General features: G+C 49.4%; 1 protein-coding gene across 1 annotated transcript; it reads left to right on the forward strand.

The window, feature by feature from the left end:
- Positions 1 to 7546: 7546 nt before the first annotated feature.
- Positions 7547 to 11463, forward strand: FKBP1A (FKBP prolyl isomerase 1A). The gene is given in 6 exon segments (XM_075571708.1): positions 7547 to 7695; positions 8013 to 8032; positions 8034 to 8061; positions 9198 to 9310; positions 10606 to 10730; positions 10864 to 11463. Coding segments are annotated over 6 exon segments (330 nt in total). The 5' UTR covers positions 7547 to 7658; the 3' UTR covers positions 10871 to 11463.
- Positions 11464 to 15057: the final 3594 nt, after the last annotated feature.

Below are 15057 nucleotides of genomic sequence, written 5' to 3' on the forward strand. Positions count from 1 at the left end.
CTGATGTCTGGTGTGGTGAATCAGGTGGGACAAGGATGTCCTTAATCGGCTAGATGCGAAGGAAACACTTGCATCCAATTACTAACCGGTTTACAGCCTGGGAGGAGGGATGGCGTTTGTGATTGTAAACGTGGGGTCCCTGCCTGGTATGTGTCTTAAATCCGCAAACTGTGATTCTGACGTCCGCCTCTTACACGCCTTTCTGTTTGATCTCTGGAATATTTCAGCCTCCCTCTGTTACTCCTCCCTGCGATACTGATTACCTATTCCCAGCGCCTGCTTTTGTACGAGGTTTCTGCAGGAATATTGTACAGTGCTCTGGACTTGTAAAGCGCTGTATAAAGACGATATAGGATCATAGTGTAACACCAGTTTGGCTAGGACACAGTGATATAGGTATTACCCTGAGGGCACTGGTCCTAGCTCTCGTCTCACAACTGGAGTATACAGGAGCCTTGTCGTGCTGCAGTAAAGACTGATGGTTGTGTGAAACCTGAGTTTATAGAGATGGAGAAGTGTAAAAGCGTTGTGCCTCTCCTGTGTTAAACACCCCCTCCCCCTCACACCACCTTCCCACATCCACATTCACACCACTCCCCACACCCACCCTCTCCTCCCCACAAAACACTCCCCCCTCTCCTCCCCACAAAACACTCCCTTTCCCCACATCACCACCCTCCCCCAAACCACATTCACACCACTCCCCCCCCCCCCCACATCCACCACCCTCCCATGCACATCTCCCTCACACCACCTTCCCACACCCACATTCACACCACTCCCCACACCCACCGTCGCATACACACCACTCTTCACCCCCCCCCCAACACTCCCTTTCCCCACATTACCACCCTCCCCCAAACCACCTTCCCACCCTCGCACCACTCCCCACCCTCGCATACACACCACCACTCCCCCCCACATCCTCCACTCTCCACCACCTTTGCACCCCACACCCCCATTCACACAGCTACCCAACCTCACATACAACCCCCCCAACACACACCCTCCCCCTCACATCCACACCTCCCTTTTCTCCCCCCCCCCCCCCCCACAAACGCCCCCTAGTTTAATGTACGCACAATCGTCATCAAATACACAAGAGCTGAGATGCGTGTCATTTCTCTGCCTGATGTACAGATGCCCGGAAAGAACCCTCGCCAAAATCTCATTAAAAAATAATAAAGTTGGGATCAGTGAAAACATCCGACTCTGGATCAGTAACAGATTAAAGGGCAGAACACAGGAGGCTGAAGGAAAGCGTGATTCCTCAGCATCTCTTTCATATAATGATCAATGACCTAGATCAGTGCTAGGGTACGTGATCTACTTCCAGAGCCGTCCTTAATCCCTCAAAAGGGCTGCACATTTCTCTCTCTCTGTCTGTCTCTCTCTGTCTCTCTCTCTCTCTGCATTTCAGCAGCAGTCTTTAAAATTGTTATTTATTCCATCTAAACAGAAATTGAAAGGGCAAGTGCAAAACGCCTTAGGCTGCGTCCATAGGCTAGACCGTGCAGCGTGCGGACGCTTCAGCGCGATCGGACTGCCTAAGGCAGTGATCGCGTCTATACAGCGCGCGTGTGAAGTCAGTCAAAACTGATTTTTTTTTGGGCGGTCACGTGAGCGGCTCGCCCCCAGCTCCGCGACGTCACTGGCCCGCCCATAGACACGCTCCCAGACAGCGCGCGAACGAAGACCAGGGAATGCACCCGCTTTCCCGCACGGCTGCTGTCTATGGACGCAGCGCCATGTTGCTTCACCGAAGGAAGCGCCCGAGGCAACACGTTGCTGCAAAATGTATAAGGAAATTTGCAGTCTGTAGTCCCACCGCGATGACATTGCAGTCGGACGTAGCTTTTTCCCTGCTCCAGTCAGCTGTTTAAGGCCGCGCTTATAGTGCCGGCGACGTCAGGCTACGCTTATAGTGCCGCCGACGTCAGGCTGCGCTTATAGTGCCGGCGACGTCAGGCTGCGCTTATAGTGCCGGCGACGTCAGGCTGCGGTCGCTGGAAAAATCAAATTGAGATGACTTCCAGCGATCGCGACCAAGCCGTCGCGCTTACTATAAGTGCACGCGACGGTGGCAATGCCTTTGTTTTGACGTCGCTGTCGCCGGCACTATAAGCGCGGCCTTAGGTCGGCATCCTGCCCCACTCCTCGCACAGGCGAGCAGTGGGCTGTATTTATCCTCTGATTTGTCATTGGGTAGCGAAGGCGATCCACCGCAGCAACAGGTCTCCCTCTGCACTGGGGCGAGAGAGAGACCAGACTGCTGGGGCGAGAGGGAGACCAGACTGCTGGGGCGGCCACAGGGAAGTCCGCCAATGTTCTAGACCAGGGGTGGCCAACTCCAGTCCTCATGGGCCTCCAGGTCAGGTTTTAAGGCTATCCCTGCTTCAGCACAGGTGGCTCAGTCAGATTGACAGCCACCTGTGCTGAAGCAGGGATATCCCAACCATACTCTGCAGAGCTACAAAACACAGAATTTAGATATACACCGTTAGAATCTCACATGGTGCAGAGAGGATAGAGAATGGGAACTGATTGCCATATATAAAATCAATAAGAGAAAGCAGGTATACCCTCAACACCAGGGCTGTGAAACATGCGGCCTGCAGACCAGGACATGAGGGGACAGCTGGAATGGGGGGGAAGAAAACCTGTGCTGTCTCTTCCATGCATAGCTCGAGGAGCTCTCGCTAGGCGTGCCGGGCTACTAGTAGTGCCCAGTTAGCCTTTGCATGGGATCCTGCTGCTGCATGCCCGTCACCTGCTGAATCTGCTCCGATCTGGGTCCCGCCTCACCCTGTCGGTCCTGTAATTGGCACGGTGAGAGTGGGGTGGGGGGGGGTGAATATTAAGAGAGTGACTAGGAGTGGATGGGGGAGGGAGTAAGAGTTGTGAGGGGAGAGGAATAGAGAGAAGAGAGGAACATGTAGAGAAGCTGGTGAGGAGAGGCTTGTCTGGGAGAAGCAGGTGAGGACGGGAGCATGGTGGGAGATAACCTGGTGAGGGGAGGAATGTGGCGAGTAAGTGGTGAGGAGGGGAACGTGGAGAGAAGCTGGAGAGTAAGCGCATCTGGGGAGAAGCAGGTAAAGAGGAGAAGCATGTGGGGAGTAGCAGTAAAAGTAAATACACTATGTACCAGTATATTTCTTTAGCAATAGTTATTAGTTATGTAATTGTTGCTCTTTAGTTGCTTAATCTAGCATACATTTAAAGATTGCTGACATCCAGCATACAGCCGTCCTATGTTTTATATGAACATTGTGAAAACGTATGGCCCGCATGAAGTACAGGTAGTCCTCGTTATCCAACGTTTCACTTTACAACTAATGGCATATCCAACGCTTTACAATGCAACCCTAAGGGCCGTTATCCAACGCTCACCGCCACTGATTAACATGGGACTCACTTTACAACGGTCTCACTATCCAGCGCTACTTCCAGAACGGATTCCGTTGGGTAACCGAGGACTCTGTACATTGAAATCTAATCATGCCAGTCATATAAAGTGAGTTGGATCCCCCCTGCTCTACACTAACCCTCTGGAATACACCGCCGCTAGAGGTCATGACAGCAAGTCGTATTAATAGTTTTAAAGCATTTCACCCCAAAATGTAAGTATTTTTGTCTTGGCATACATATGAACCAGGGGGGGCTCCCCATTTGCCGAGATCTATTTTTTTTACTTTTGCCAGTACATAAGGAAACACAAAGATAGCTGCCGGGTCACCCAATCAGAAGCTGTCATGCCACTATGATGTTGAGGCTTTTAATTGGCTGCGAGAGTGAGGCGAGCCCCAAGTGGCCATATTGTTCCTCCCAGCCCAGAATTCTAAAAACAAAATATCTTACAAATAGGGGGTCCCTGTAAAATGGGGGGGGGGGGGGGGGGGGGGGGGGTGTCAGTAGCATGTGTGTGTAGCAGCAGAGTTTGTGTGTGTGTAGAGCTGCTGTGTTGTGTGTGTGTGTGTGTGAGTGTAGAGGAGGTGCTGTGTTGTGAGTGTAGAGGAGGTGCTGTGTTGTGTGTCTAGAGCTCGTGTGTGTGTGTGTGGTGTGTGCTTGTGTGTGTAGAGGTGCTGTGTTGTGTGTGTGTGTGTGTGTGTGTGTGTGTGTGTGTGTGTGTGTACACAGAGGGGGCGGCAGTGTGTGGATAAAGATATCTGCATTGTAAGTGTATATAGAGGTGGACAGGGAATAGTTCCGTGGGCGCCTATAAAATTTTACCACTATAAAGGATATACGAAAACCAAGCCTGTTGGTTGTGAAGATTGTTGATCCTCACGGTGGGCTTGAAAACAAAGAGAAAGCACAACACATAGCGTAATACTGTTGAAACATTAAACAAACAACATATAAGACAACATATAACAGCTGAATACTGAAATGGTATTTTTAGGACAATAAAATCATTTAATAACAATTAATATTTACTATAATGCACAATTTGCATGGACATATAGATTTAAGCAATTAAAAATCTGAATAGGTGGTTCAACTGCTCCGTAGCACCAATGTTGATGATAGCAATGCCTACTCACCAGATGGAATAGGTTTGCAGGCAGTGGATATTTTAGAGAGTATCCCCTCTCATCTGTGTGCTGCTCTCTGCTTAGCTGGCGTCTCTGTCGGCTCGTGGGTGCAGCTCATCAGCAGGGACTCCTGCAGCTCCAGGAAGCACGTCTGAGCAGATGGAACTCAGCTGCAGCTGATTCAGCACGATGTCAGCCACGGACCACCGTGAGCTAGTCTATCTGCTGCTCACTGCTAGCTGGCGTCTCTATCCGCTCGTGGACGCAACTTGTCAGCAGGTACTCCTGCAGGGCGCCAAGCAGGGCGCTTGAATAATGGGAAACCGCAACAGCTGGTTCAACTCGTCGGCGGCTATAAGAGATGGTTAGCTGGCAGCTCACGTTGATTCACCGATGTACGGGGGGTACTACACCAATGTGTGCGGGGCTTGAACCTCCACCTGTATAGTTCCACCTGTAGCTAATTGCAAACACACTAAGAGCAACTTTATTACAAGCACAGCACATGTGCAATTAGCTACAGGTGGAACTATTTACCCAAATGGTGAAGTCAGTATTTAAAGGACATTTTGGACTTTTTTATTCATATACCCCTGAGGAAGAGAGCAGATCGCTCTTGAAACGCGTAGGGTGGAGGTTCAAGCCCCGCACACATTGGTGTAGTACCCCCCGTACATCGGTGAATCAACGTGAGCTGCCAGCTAACCATCTCTTATAGCCGCCGACGAGTTGAACCAGCTGTTGCGGTTTCCCATTATTCAAGCGCCCTGCTTGGCGCCCTGCAGGAGTACCTGCTGACAAGTTGCGTCCACGAGCGGATAGAGACGCCAGCTAGCAGTGAGCAGCAGATAGACTAGCTCACGGTGGTCCGTGGCTGACATCGTGCTGAATCAGCTGCAGCTGAGTTCCATCTGCTCAGACGTGCTTCCTGGAGCTGCAGGAGTCCCTGCTGATGAGCTGCACCCACGAGCCGACAGAGACGCCAGCTAAGCAGAGAGCAGCACACAGATGAGAGGGGATACTCTCTAAAATATCCACTGCCTGCAAACCTATTCCATCTGGTGAGTAGGCATTGCTATCATCAACATTGGTGCTACGGAGCAGTTGAACCACCTATTCAGATTTTTAATTGCTTAAATCTATATGTCCATGCAAATTGTGCATTATAGTAAATATTAATTGTTATTAAATGATTTTATTGTCCTAAAAATACCATTTCAGTATTCAGCTGTTATATGTTGTCTTATATGTTGTTTGTTTAATGTTTCAACAGTATTACGCTATGTGTTGTGCTTTCTCTTTGTTTTCAAGCCCACCGTGAGGATCAACAATCTTCACAACCAACAGGCTTGGTTTTCGTATATCCTTTATAGTGGTAAAATTTTATAGGCGCCCACGGAACTATTCCCTGTCCATACTGTTTTCCTGACCAGGGGGTCAGGCTTTGTGTCCTAGGCAGCCCCTTATGTATAGTTTTAATTAATATATAAGGTAATAGTTACTACACCACACACATTGCGGTTAGCGCTACCTGTTTTGTTGTTTATGTATATAGAGGTGGTTTCATGTATTTACCATTTTATTTTAATTAAAAAATCTATTTAACTATACAGAAGCTTCGCCTCGGGCCTTCAACTCTTCCAGCCAGGGCATTATTGGCCAGTAATGCCCTGTTATTCTGGGATTATTACTTAAATATTGATTGATTTCCGAGGTGGATAACAGAAGCAGACTGCGCCCACAGGATGAGTATCTGCCAGCACGCGCCTGTACTCTACGAAAACGTCTGTTCACAAAAGAAATAGGGTGAATAACTGAAATGTTATTTAATGATTTGCTTTAGTTTGTTTTGAATTGTTAAATACGTTATTACAATTGTGTTCATTTTCATAATGTATCTTTATATTCATAAGTTTCCCATAAAAAAAATTAAAAAATTTACGTGAAGTATGTTGTATTGTTTCCTTCCTTAATCTATTTTCTGCGCCTTCATCACATGGATCAGTGCAATGCCGGTGCCGGCCAAAGCCACAGGCTGGCCACCCCTGGTGTACACTACCCATGTCACAGATGTACATCCCCCATGGAGCCGGTGTAGCGCTACCTGTTACGTACGTGTCATATTCATGCCATGTAATGTACATATCCTATCCATGTCACATAGATTTTGCCCCAATGTGATGTACCTGTTCTATAGATGTTGTCCCCATGTTATTTACATTTAAAATCCGTGGAGCCTCTGCTCTTCCTTTTTGTTTATCCTGTGCCTGGATAGCAGCGGGCCGTCCCTTATCGAGTTAGAAAGCACGTATCACCATCATATTTATTTGGATTATTGGTGTGCAACATTTTCCAACATTACATTGTCCCCATGTTATTTAGACGTCCTATCCATGTTACATAGATGTTGTCCCCATGTTATTTACACGTCCTATCCATGTTACATAGATGTTGTCCCCATGTTATTTACACGTCCTATCCATGTTACATAGATGTTGTCCCCATGTTATTTACACGTCCTATCCATGTCACACAGATGTTGTCCCCATGTTATTTACACGTCCTATCCATGTCACATAGATGTTGTCCCCATGTTATTTACACGTCCTATCCATGTCACATAGATTTTGCCCCCATGTTATGTACATGTCCTATCCATGTCCTATCTGTCACACTGATGTTGTCCCCATGTTGCTGTTCATGCCCAACAAAGACGCCCCTTACCAACATGGCCCCCAGCTCACATGACGAGCCTAAGCACTGGACGTCCATCTTTAAACCGGGCACCTCTGCCACTGTTCCCTGGTGGGAATGGCCGGCAGTAAGCGCGGACCCTGCCCAGACCTAAGATGGCTGTCGTGCGCCTCCCACCCACTCACGTGACGGGCTGCTCCTTTGACTGACAAAAAGCCTCGCGACCTGGTGGGTCTCTATGACGTCAGACGAGACGTAGACCGGGCGCGCGCCCTGAGCCAGGCAAGTGGCCAATGGGATAGCAGTATCTGCGCCCCTCGCGCTGGGGGAGGTGGGCTCTGATGTCAGCTCGTCACGTCTCTCTCCCCAACGCGTGCGCGGCCCCGTGTTGTTGCTGCCCCTCAGTCGTTGCGTGAGACGGAGATCGCGATGGGAGTGCACGTGGAGACCATCTGCCCGGGAGACGGTAACACCGGGGCAAATAACTGAAAACTACCCCCCCGGGGGCAAATAAATAATACCCCCCACCCCCGGGACAAATAAATAATAACCCCCCGGGGGGGGCAAATAACTGAAAACGAACCCCCCGGGGCAAATAAATAATAACCCCCCCCACCCCCGGGGGCAAGTAAATAATACCCCCCCTGGCAAATAAATAATAACCCCCCACTTCTGGCAGTGTTTGTCCCACCCTAACCTGAGGTGCCCGTATTGTGTCTCCATTTACCCCCCTCATCCCCAGTAGATACCCCCTGAGTATGACTCTGCTCTCTTCTCTCACAGGACGGACCTTCCCCAAGAGGGGGGCAAACAGTGGTGGTGCATTATGTGGGTAAGTGCAAAATTGCCCCCCCCCCCCCTCCCTACCCCCATCTACCTGGGCAGATTCTAGGGTTGGAAGGGTAATTGAGCCTTGTGAGGTATTCCTAGCCTGGGAGGGGTAACGGTGCCTTGTGTGGTATCCCTGGTGTGGGAGGGGTAAATGTGACTTCTTCTGTGGCATTCCTGACATGGGAGGGGTAATTGAGCCTTGTGGAGTATTTCTGGTATGGGAGGGTCAATAGAACCTTGTTGTGGAGTATTCCTGGTGAAAGAGGCGTAACCGTGCCATGTGGGGTATTCCTGGCATGAGGGGTAATAGAGCAGTGTAGGGTATTCCTGGCAAGGGGGACTGCGGTAACAGTGTCTGGTGATACTTGTATGGGAGGAGAAATAGAGCCTTGTGGTGTATCCCTGGCATGAGAGGGTTAATAGTGCCATGCATTTGTAGACTGGTATTTTGGGCAGTCGGGGGCTGTTGCTCTGTATTACTGTTGTATCTGCCTGCTGCCACCTCTGGACATTGCCCTGTTCTTGCACCAGATGCCCCCTCCTCTCTCCCACAATGTTCTTCCTGCAGCCCCAGCCTGTTCCTGTCCTACTTCCTTTCATACAGGACCTGCCCTCCCCCCACTTCCTCACATAATGGGGAGCAGGACTTCCTGCACTTCCCCTATTATCGGGGGTCTCCCGCTGACCCCTGGGCAAAGTTTATGGCTGCACATCGAGCATGCCCGCTTTGAGCAATATGCCCCTGTGTAACCGGGTGCCTTGATACAGAGGGACTTTAGTAATACTCTGTGTGTTATATTGAGGCAACGTACTGATACGAGGCTGCTTTATCAATAGCCTGCTTTTGCAAAGAGTAAATGTCCTGATGGTAGTCTCCTTTATACAGAGGGACATTATTATTTCCTCAGTGTAATAGAGAGGGAATGTTTGTGTTGCATTATAGTTGTCAGTGTGAGGTGGTGCCCGTTGAGTCTCTATTTCCACCCCACACACACACATACAGACTTTGTGTCTGGATTGCATGTTTCCTCTGTAAGGAGACGCTGCCCATGCCAGGAAGCCAGGGGAGACGCAGGGAGAGACTTATTTATAGCGGGGAGGAAATTCCAAGGCCCGTTAACCCTCTCGCTCCCTCAGGGCTGCTGGAGGACGGGAAGAAGTTTGACTCCTCCCGGGACAGAGACAAGCCTTTTAAATTCAAGATCGGACGCAAGGAGGTGATCCGTGGCTGGGAGGAAGGAGTCGCACAGGTGGGTTACGCGGGGTCACCGGGATCTGACAGACGAGAGCACCCTTATACGGGAGCGGTGTTTGTATAACACACAAGGAGATTGACACCCTCCTCATTCCTAGCTTTGCATTAATTCCCAGGTTATACAGTTGGATAAAATAAAGGCAGCAGATTAAGGCTGAGTCCCCGCTGGCGCTGAGCGCGCTCATGCTTGGAGAGCTCTCCAAGCATGAGCGCCGGCTGTGGGGCATTGCGGGTAGTTGAGTGCGCTGGAAAGTATAATTTTTGTGTTTACCTAAGCACTGAGCGCGTGTGAGCGTGTGCCCGCGCACATCGTGAGCGGGGACCAACATATATCTATATATGTAAGTAACCGCCGCAAGCGCCGCCCGCTCAGCGCTAGCGGGAACGCAGACTTATTTGTAAGTCTTGCTTTACATTATTCAACCTTTCCAAGACGATCAAATTATTTACAAACGCTTCGATTTATCCTAAAACCGGATGCCGCACATCTCTGCCGCTCCCGAGCGTGTCACACACACACACACACACACACTTAACCTTTTCTCCACCACCGCATTGCTGAGACCTGTCACTCTAAAGAGAGCGAACTAGACAGAATGTCAGTGTGCTCCCATGTTCTCTCCCACCTCAACTACTGTAACGTTCTACTGGCAGATCACTTTCATTGTAAGCTTTTAGGGTCATTGATCTTTTTCTGCTGATTGTTTTGGGGGGGGGGGGGGGGTTCCCCTATAAAAAGTAAACCAGTTGGGAGACGAGCAGAAATCTTCCAAATGTGGGCACGGACGGATGGTAGCACTTGTGTTGTGCACTTTAGATTTCTGCTTTTCTCCCAATTTTTTTTTTCTCTTCTATGTATTTGATTGATCTCTTCAATGTAACACCCCCTGCTATAATTATTGATCTAATGGTCTTTTGGTCATTTGTTGATGGGTTTTGACAAGGGGTAGATTGGGTTAGTTATTTATCTTTGTTGTGCACCTATTTTTGTGTGTGTTTTATTGTTTACTTCTTATTTCCTGCACTTGCCCCTGTTGTGTGGTATATTTCCCCATACCCTTGTATGCTACTTTTGTAAAGTGCCGTATACATTGTAGGGCCTACATAAATGTAGGCATTGTATATGCATACACCTTCCTCGAGTCTCTCCTGACACCCCTGCTTCCCTTCCCACCTTTCTGTGTTTTGGTATCCAAAGCCGTCTCATGTCCAGCCTCCCACCCCATCCTGTCCTATTCCTCACCTGTCTGGGGGTGCTGACTCCTGTTTAATGTTTTGTCCGCCCGATAGATGAGCGTCGGGCAGAGGGCACGTCTTACCTGCTCGCCTGACTACGCATACGGCAGCACCGGGCACCCTGGCATCATCCCCGCCAACGCCACACTAATCTTCGACGTGGAGCTGCTGCGAATAGAGTGAGCAGTCATTGTGGTGGTGGAGTCTTGACATCTTCTGTCCATTGATGACTGTGTGTCTGTCCCCCTCCTTGTCTGTCTGTCCCCCTCCTTGTCTGTCTGTCCCCTCTCCTGACTCAGTGTGTCTGTCCAGGTGCTGAGAGGAGTCTGCCCGCAACATCGCATGGTCATCGGAAGCAGAGTGCAGGACACGGACCCCAGACACCGCCTGAACCCCCCCTCCCCATCCACTCACTCTGCCATTGTCAATGGCTCGTCCCCGCCCCCGCACTCCTCCACCTCCCGGGCGGTCGGGGTGTTCCTGGGCACATACACATTGGATTGAGTTTTGGGGGAGGGTGTTTGTAACAGCACGGCTGTCTGACGGGGATTATTCCAGCCGGTGACGCCACAGCGTGTCGCGGCTCTGCAAGGAAGGCGGAGTTAAGCTGTGACATCACCCCCTGCGTTTAACGTCTCGGGAGGCAGTGACACGGGAGAGGGGACGGACACTCCGGTTTCGTCTGTCATTAACTGCTTCAGCGCTGGCTGCTTGGCAGCACATACTCACACAGGGAGCTGCTCTCCAGCCCTGCGGAGGCCGCTCTGTGTGTGAAAATGATGCATCGGCCCTTTACACCATTAACCTGCCTCGGAGTGCAGCTCCCCCTCCCCGTGGCGAGTCCCCCCCCCCCAACTCTTGCCCTGCACCCCATGCCTCCCTCCGCACTCTACAATAAACAGCTTTTCTCTACCTCCCCGTCTCGGCTTTGTGTATGGTGCACAGTGATGACCGTTTGTGCCGTGGTTCCTAGTGACCTCACTAAAATGTGACATCACTAAAACGTGACCTCACAGGAAGTAGTGAGCCTCAGCTAGCCTGGTGTTCTGGGGTCAAGAAGTTGGGGGGGGGGGGGGGTGCCTTTCACTTGTCGTAACCTCTTTTCAATAAACATTAAATCTGACCAGCGGGGTGTGAAGGTATTATCCTTCCTGGAATTAAACGAAGTGTGTTCTCGTTAGTACCTGCGTAGTATGAATTTTCTACCCCCAAGCTCTGTAATGTCGGGGCAATGCTGGCCCAGCCTGCTCTTTGTACCAGGGTATTTTCTATTCATTTACACATATATGCTCTGGATCCCCAGAGCTTGCGCTCACTTCAGGAAAAGCTGGAGGGGGGGGGGGGGGCGGGGTAAAAGGTGTTGATGAGGCAAGTGTGTAATGTGCAAAGCAGTGAGTATATGGAGAGTGGAGGGAGGGCAGTGTGTTATGGAGGAGAGGGTAAATCTGAATTTTATATGGTGGGTGTAAGGGGTACATTTCTTGGGGGGGAAGGGGGGGCTGGACAGATGGGGCATTGTCCAGCAGAATAAGAGTGTGTTGCGGTTTTAGGGACTACGGTGTGGCCCTCCGCTTTCACTGATCCTCATTGTCGGTGTGACGGTGCGTCTCGTGGTCGGTGAGACACTGGAAGTGGCAGAGGGAAATGTTCCGAGTTCCCGCACACCACATCAGCACTGTGTGATCATCTTCCGTCAGTCCCACGTGAGAGCAGCGTACGTGCATTACCGTCACGGTGTGGGTGTGAGTTATCACTGGGTGTGAGCCCTGGTTACGTACATGTCTATTTTGAATCTATATTTATAGCACAGTAATGGAACCTAATGATAATTGGTGTAGATACACTGGCTGTGTATATACCGTGGGCTGAATACAGTGCTGTATGTCTTTGTATACGGTGCCTTGTGTGTGTATATAGTGCTGGTTGTGTATACAGTGCAGAAAGTATGTGTGTACTGCTGGCTGTGTACACGGTGCTGTATGTATGTGTATATGGTGCTGAAATTATGTGTATACAGTGCCTTGTGTGTGTATATAGTGCTGGTTGTGTATACAGTGCAGAAAGTATGTGTATGTACTGCTGGCTGTGTACACGGTGCTGTATGTATGTGTATATAGTACTGCCTACATACAGTGCCAGTGTTTCCTGTGCTGTGGTTCTGGCCCCAAGAGCTGACACTCGTAGCTCAGTATCTGACAGCATGAGGTGCCTGTGGAATACATAGTGACCTGACACACACGCCTGCTCACAGGTCACAGAGGGAAACTGATTATCCATAACATAGATAAGCAGCCCTAAGGCGAGGGGGTCAGAGCCGGTGACTGCAGGAGTAGGGTTACCTGGACACCGGCTGCAGTGATGTGCTGTGTCACTTTCAGGAGACCTGTTGTACCTGTTCAGCTCATACCCCAGCGCTGAGCTCATTGTCTTGTGACCTGTGTGATGTCACTGCCCCGCCCAGGGAACAGGGAAATGCTTGAATGTTATAAAGAGAAGCGAGCAGCACCGGGTTTCCAGCACAGCAGAACTCAGGAGCCCTCAACACTGCACAGGTGAGACCAGTCATACCTCTCACCCCCCTCCCCTCATTTCCCCCCCTCCCAATACCTCTCACCTCCCCCCACATATCTCAACACCCCCATACTTCTCACCTCCCCCACCCCTCATTGCCCCCCTCCCCTCCTTTCCCGCCCTCCCAATACCTCTCACCTCCCCCCACATATCTCAACACCCCCATACCTCTCACCTCCCCCACCCCTCAGTGCCCCCCTCCCCTCATTTCCCCCCCTCCCAATACCTCTCACCTCCCCCCACATATCTCAACACCCCCATACCTCTCACCCCCCTCCCCTCATTTCCCCCCTCCCGATACCTCTCCCCCCCCCCCCCCCCCACATATCTCAACACCCCCATACCTCTCACCTCCCCCACCCTCATTGCCCCCCTCCCAATACCTCTCACCTCCCCCCAAATATCTCAACACCCCCATACCTCTCACCTCCCCCACCCCCCCCCCTCATATCTCAACACCCCCGTACCTCTTACCTCCCCGTCCCCTCATTGCCCCCCGTACCTCTCGCCTCCCCCTATCACCCTCACCTCTCCACACATATCTCAATGCTCCCAATACCTCTCACCTCCCATCCCTCACTCCTCATGTCCCTCACCTCACCCCTCATATCTCAAGGCCCCCAATACCGCTCACTCACCCCAAGGGCAGTACAAAGGACACAGGGCCATCCCTTAAGGTTGGAGGAAAGGAGATTTCACCAGCAACAAAGGAAAGGGTTCTTTACAGTAAGGGCAGTTACAGTGTGGGATTCCTTACCCATGGAGACTGGGGTGGCAGATACAATAGATATGTTCAAAAAAAGGTTGGACATCTTTATTGATCACGTACCTTTATTTTATTAGGGCCTCTTAATTATGGCTGCTGGGGTTTCATAGGGAAAAATCGTGCGAGAACCCTACGCGCCGAAAAATCAATTTATAAACAATCAACAATTCAGATTCATATACAGATAAAGATTATATAGCTACTTCATCCAAACACAGCAGCAGGAAGATGGAGACACCGCACTGCAAGGTGACTAGTCGTACGAGGTATTTAGAGTCATTAAGTGATAATCATACGGTATAGCCAATGTTTGGGTCCCCGCAGAGACCTTCATCGGGACGGCGCCATAGTGTTTGGGTGAAGAACTCTTGAATTTATTTATTCTGTTATGATACATGCACTAGCCAAAATATTTACCATTATATTGTACCTCAGGCGTACATATACATATATATACATACACATACATATATACAGGCAGTCCTCGTTTTACAACGCTTCGCTTTACAACGAATGGCTTATCCAACGCTATGCAATGCATACCTATGTTCATTTTTACAATGCCAAAACGGCTTATCTAACGCTCTTACGACGCTTTGCAGTATGTGTATATAATATATAAATCCTATAATATTATATTATACTATATAATATATTATATTATTAAATTACATGATATATTATGTTATATTATATATATATAATACAGTATATACACTATATAATGTATGTGTGTGCTGCATATCTTATTGCCTGAGTAAAATATTTTGTGTATTTAAGCATTAAAAATGCCTTCAGGAACGGAACCTTTCATTTAAACAGTGTTCCTATTGGAAAACATGTTTCGCTTTAAGACGTTTCGCTATCCAACGCCATTTTGAGTAACGCATTGTGTCGGATAACCGAGGACTGCCTGTATATATATATATATATATATACACACACACACACATACATATATATATATATCAATAGCAAGAATGTTCAGGGCACTCAAAGGGAAAAAAAACACTTCTCTGATCAGTCGTGGTGCTCACAGTGCGGCCAGGATCACCATCCAGCAACAAAAAAATAGATAAATACCCAATATCAAAGAATCTGGAGCACTCACAAATTCAAAAAATAGATATGTTCAAAAAAAGGTTGGACATCTTTTTAGAAAGGAAAGA

Source organism: Ascaphus truei, chromosome 15 (genome assembly GCF_040206685.1).
Source record: "Ascaphus truei isolate aAscTru1 chromosome 15, aAscTru1.hap1, whole genome shotgun sequence".
Classification (NCBI taxonomy): domain Eukaryota; kingdom Metazoa; phylum Chordata; class Amphibia; order Anura; family Ascaphidae; genus Ascaphus; species Ascaphus truei.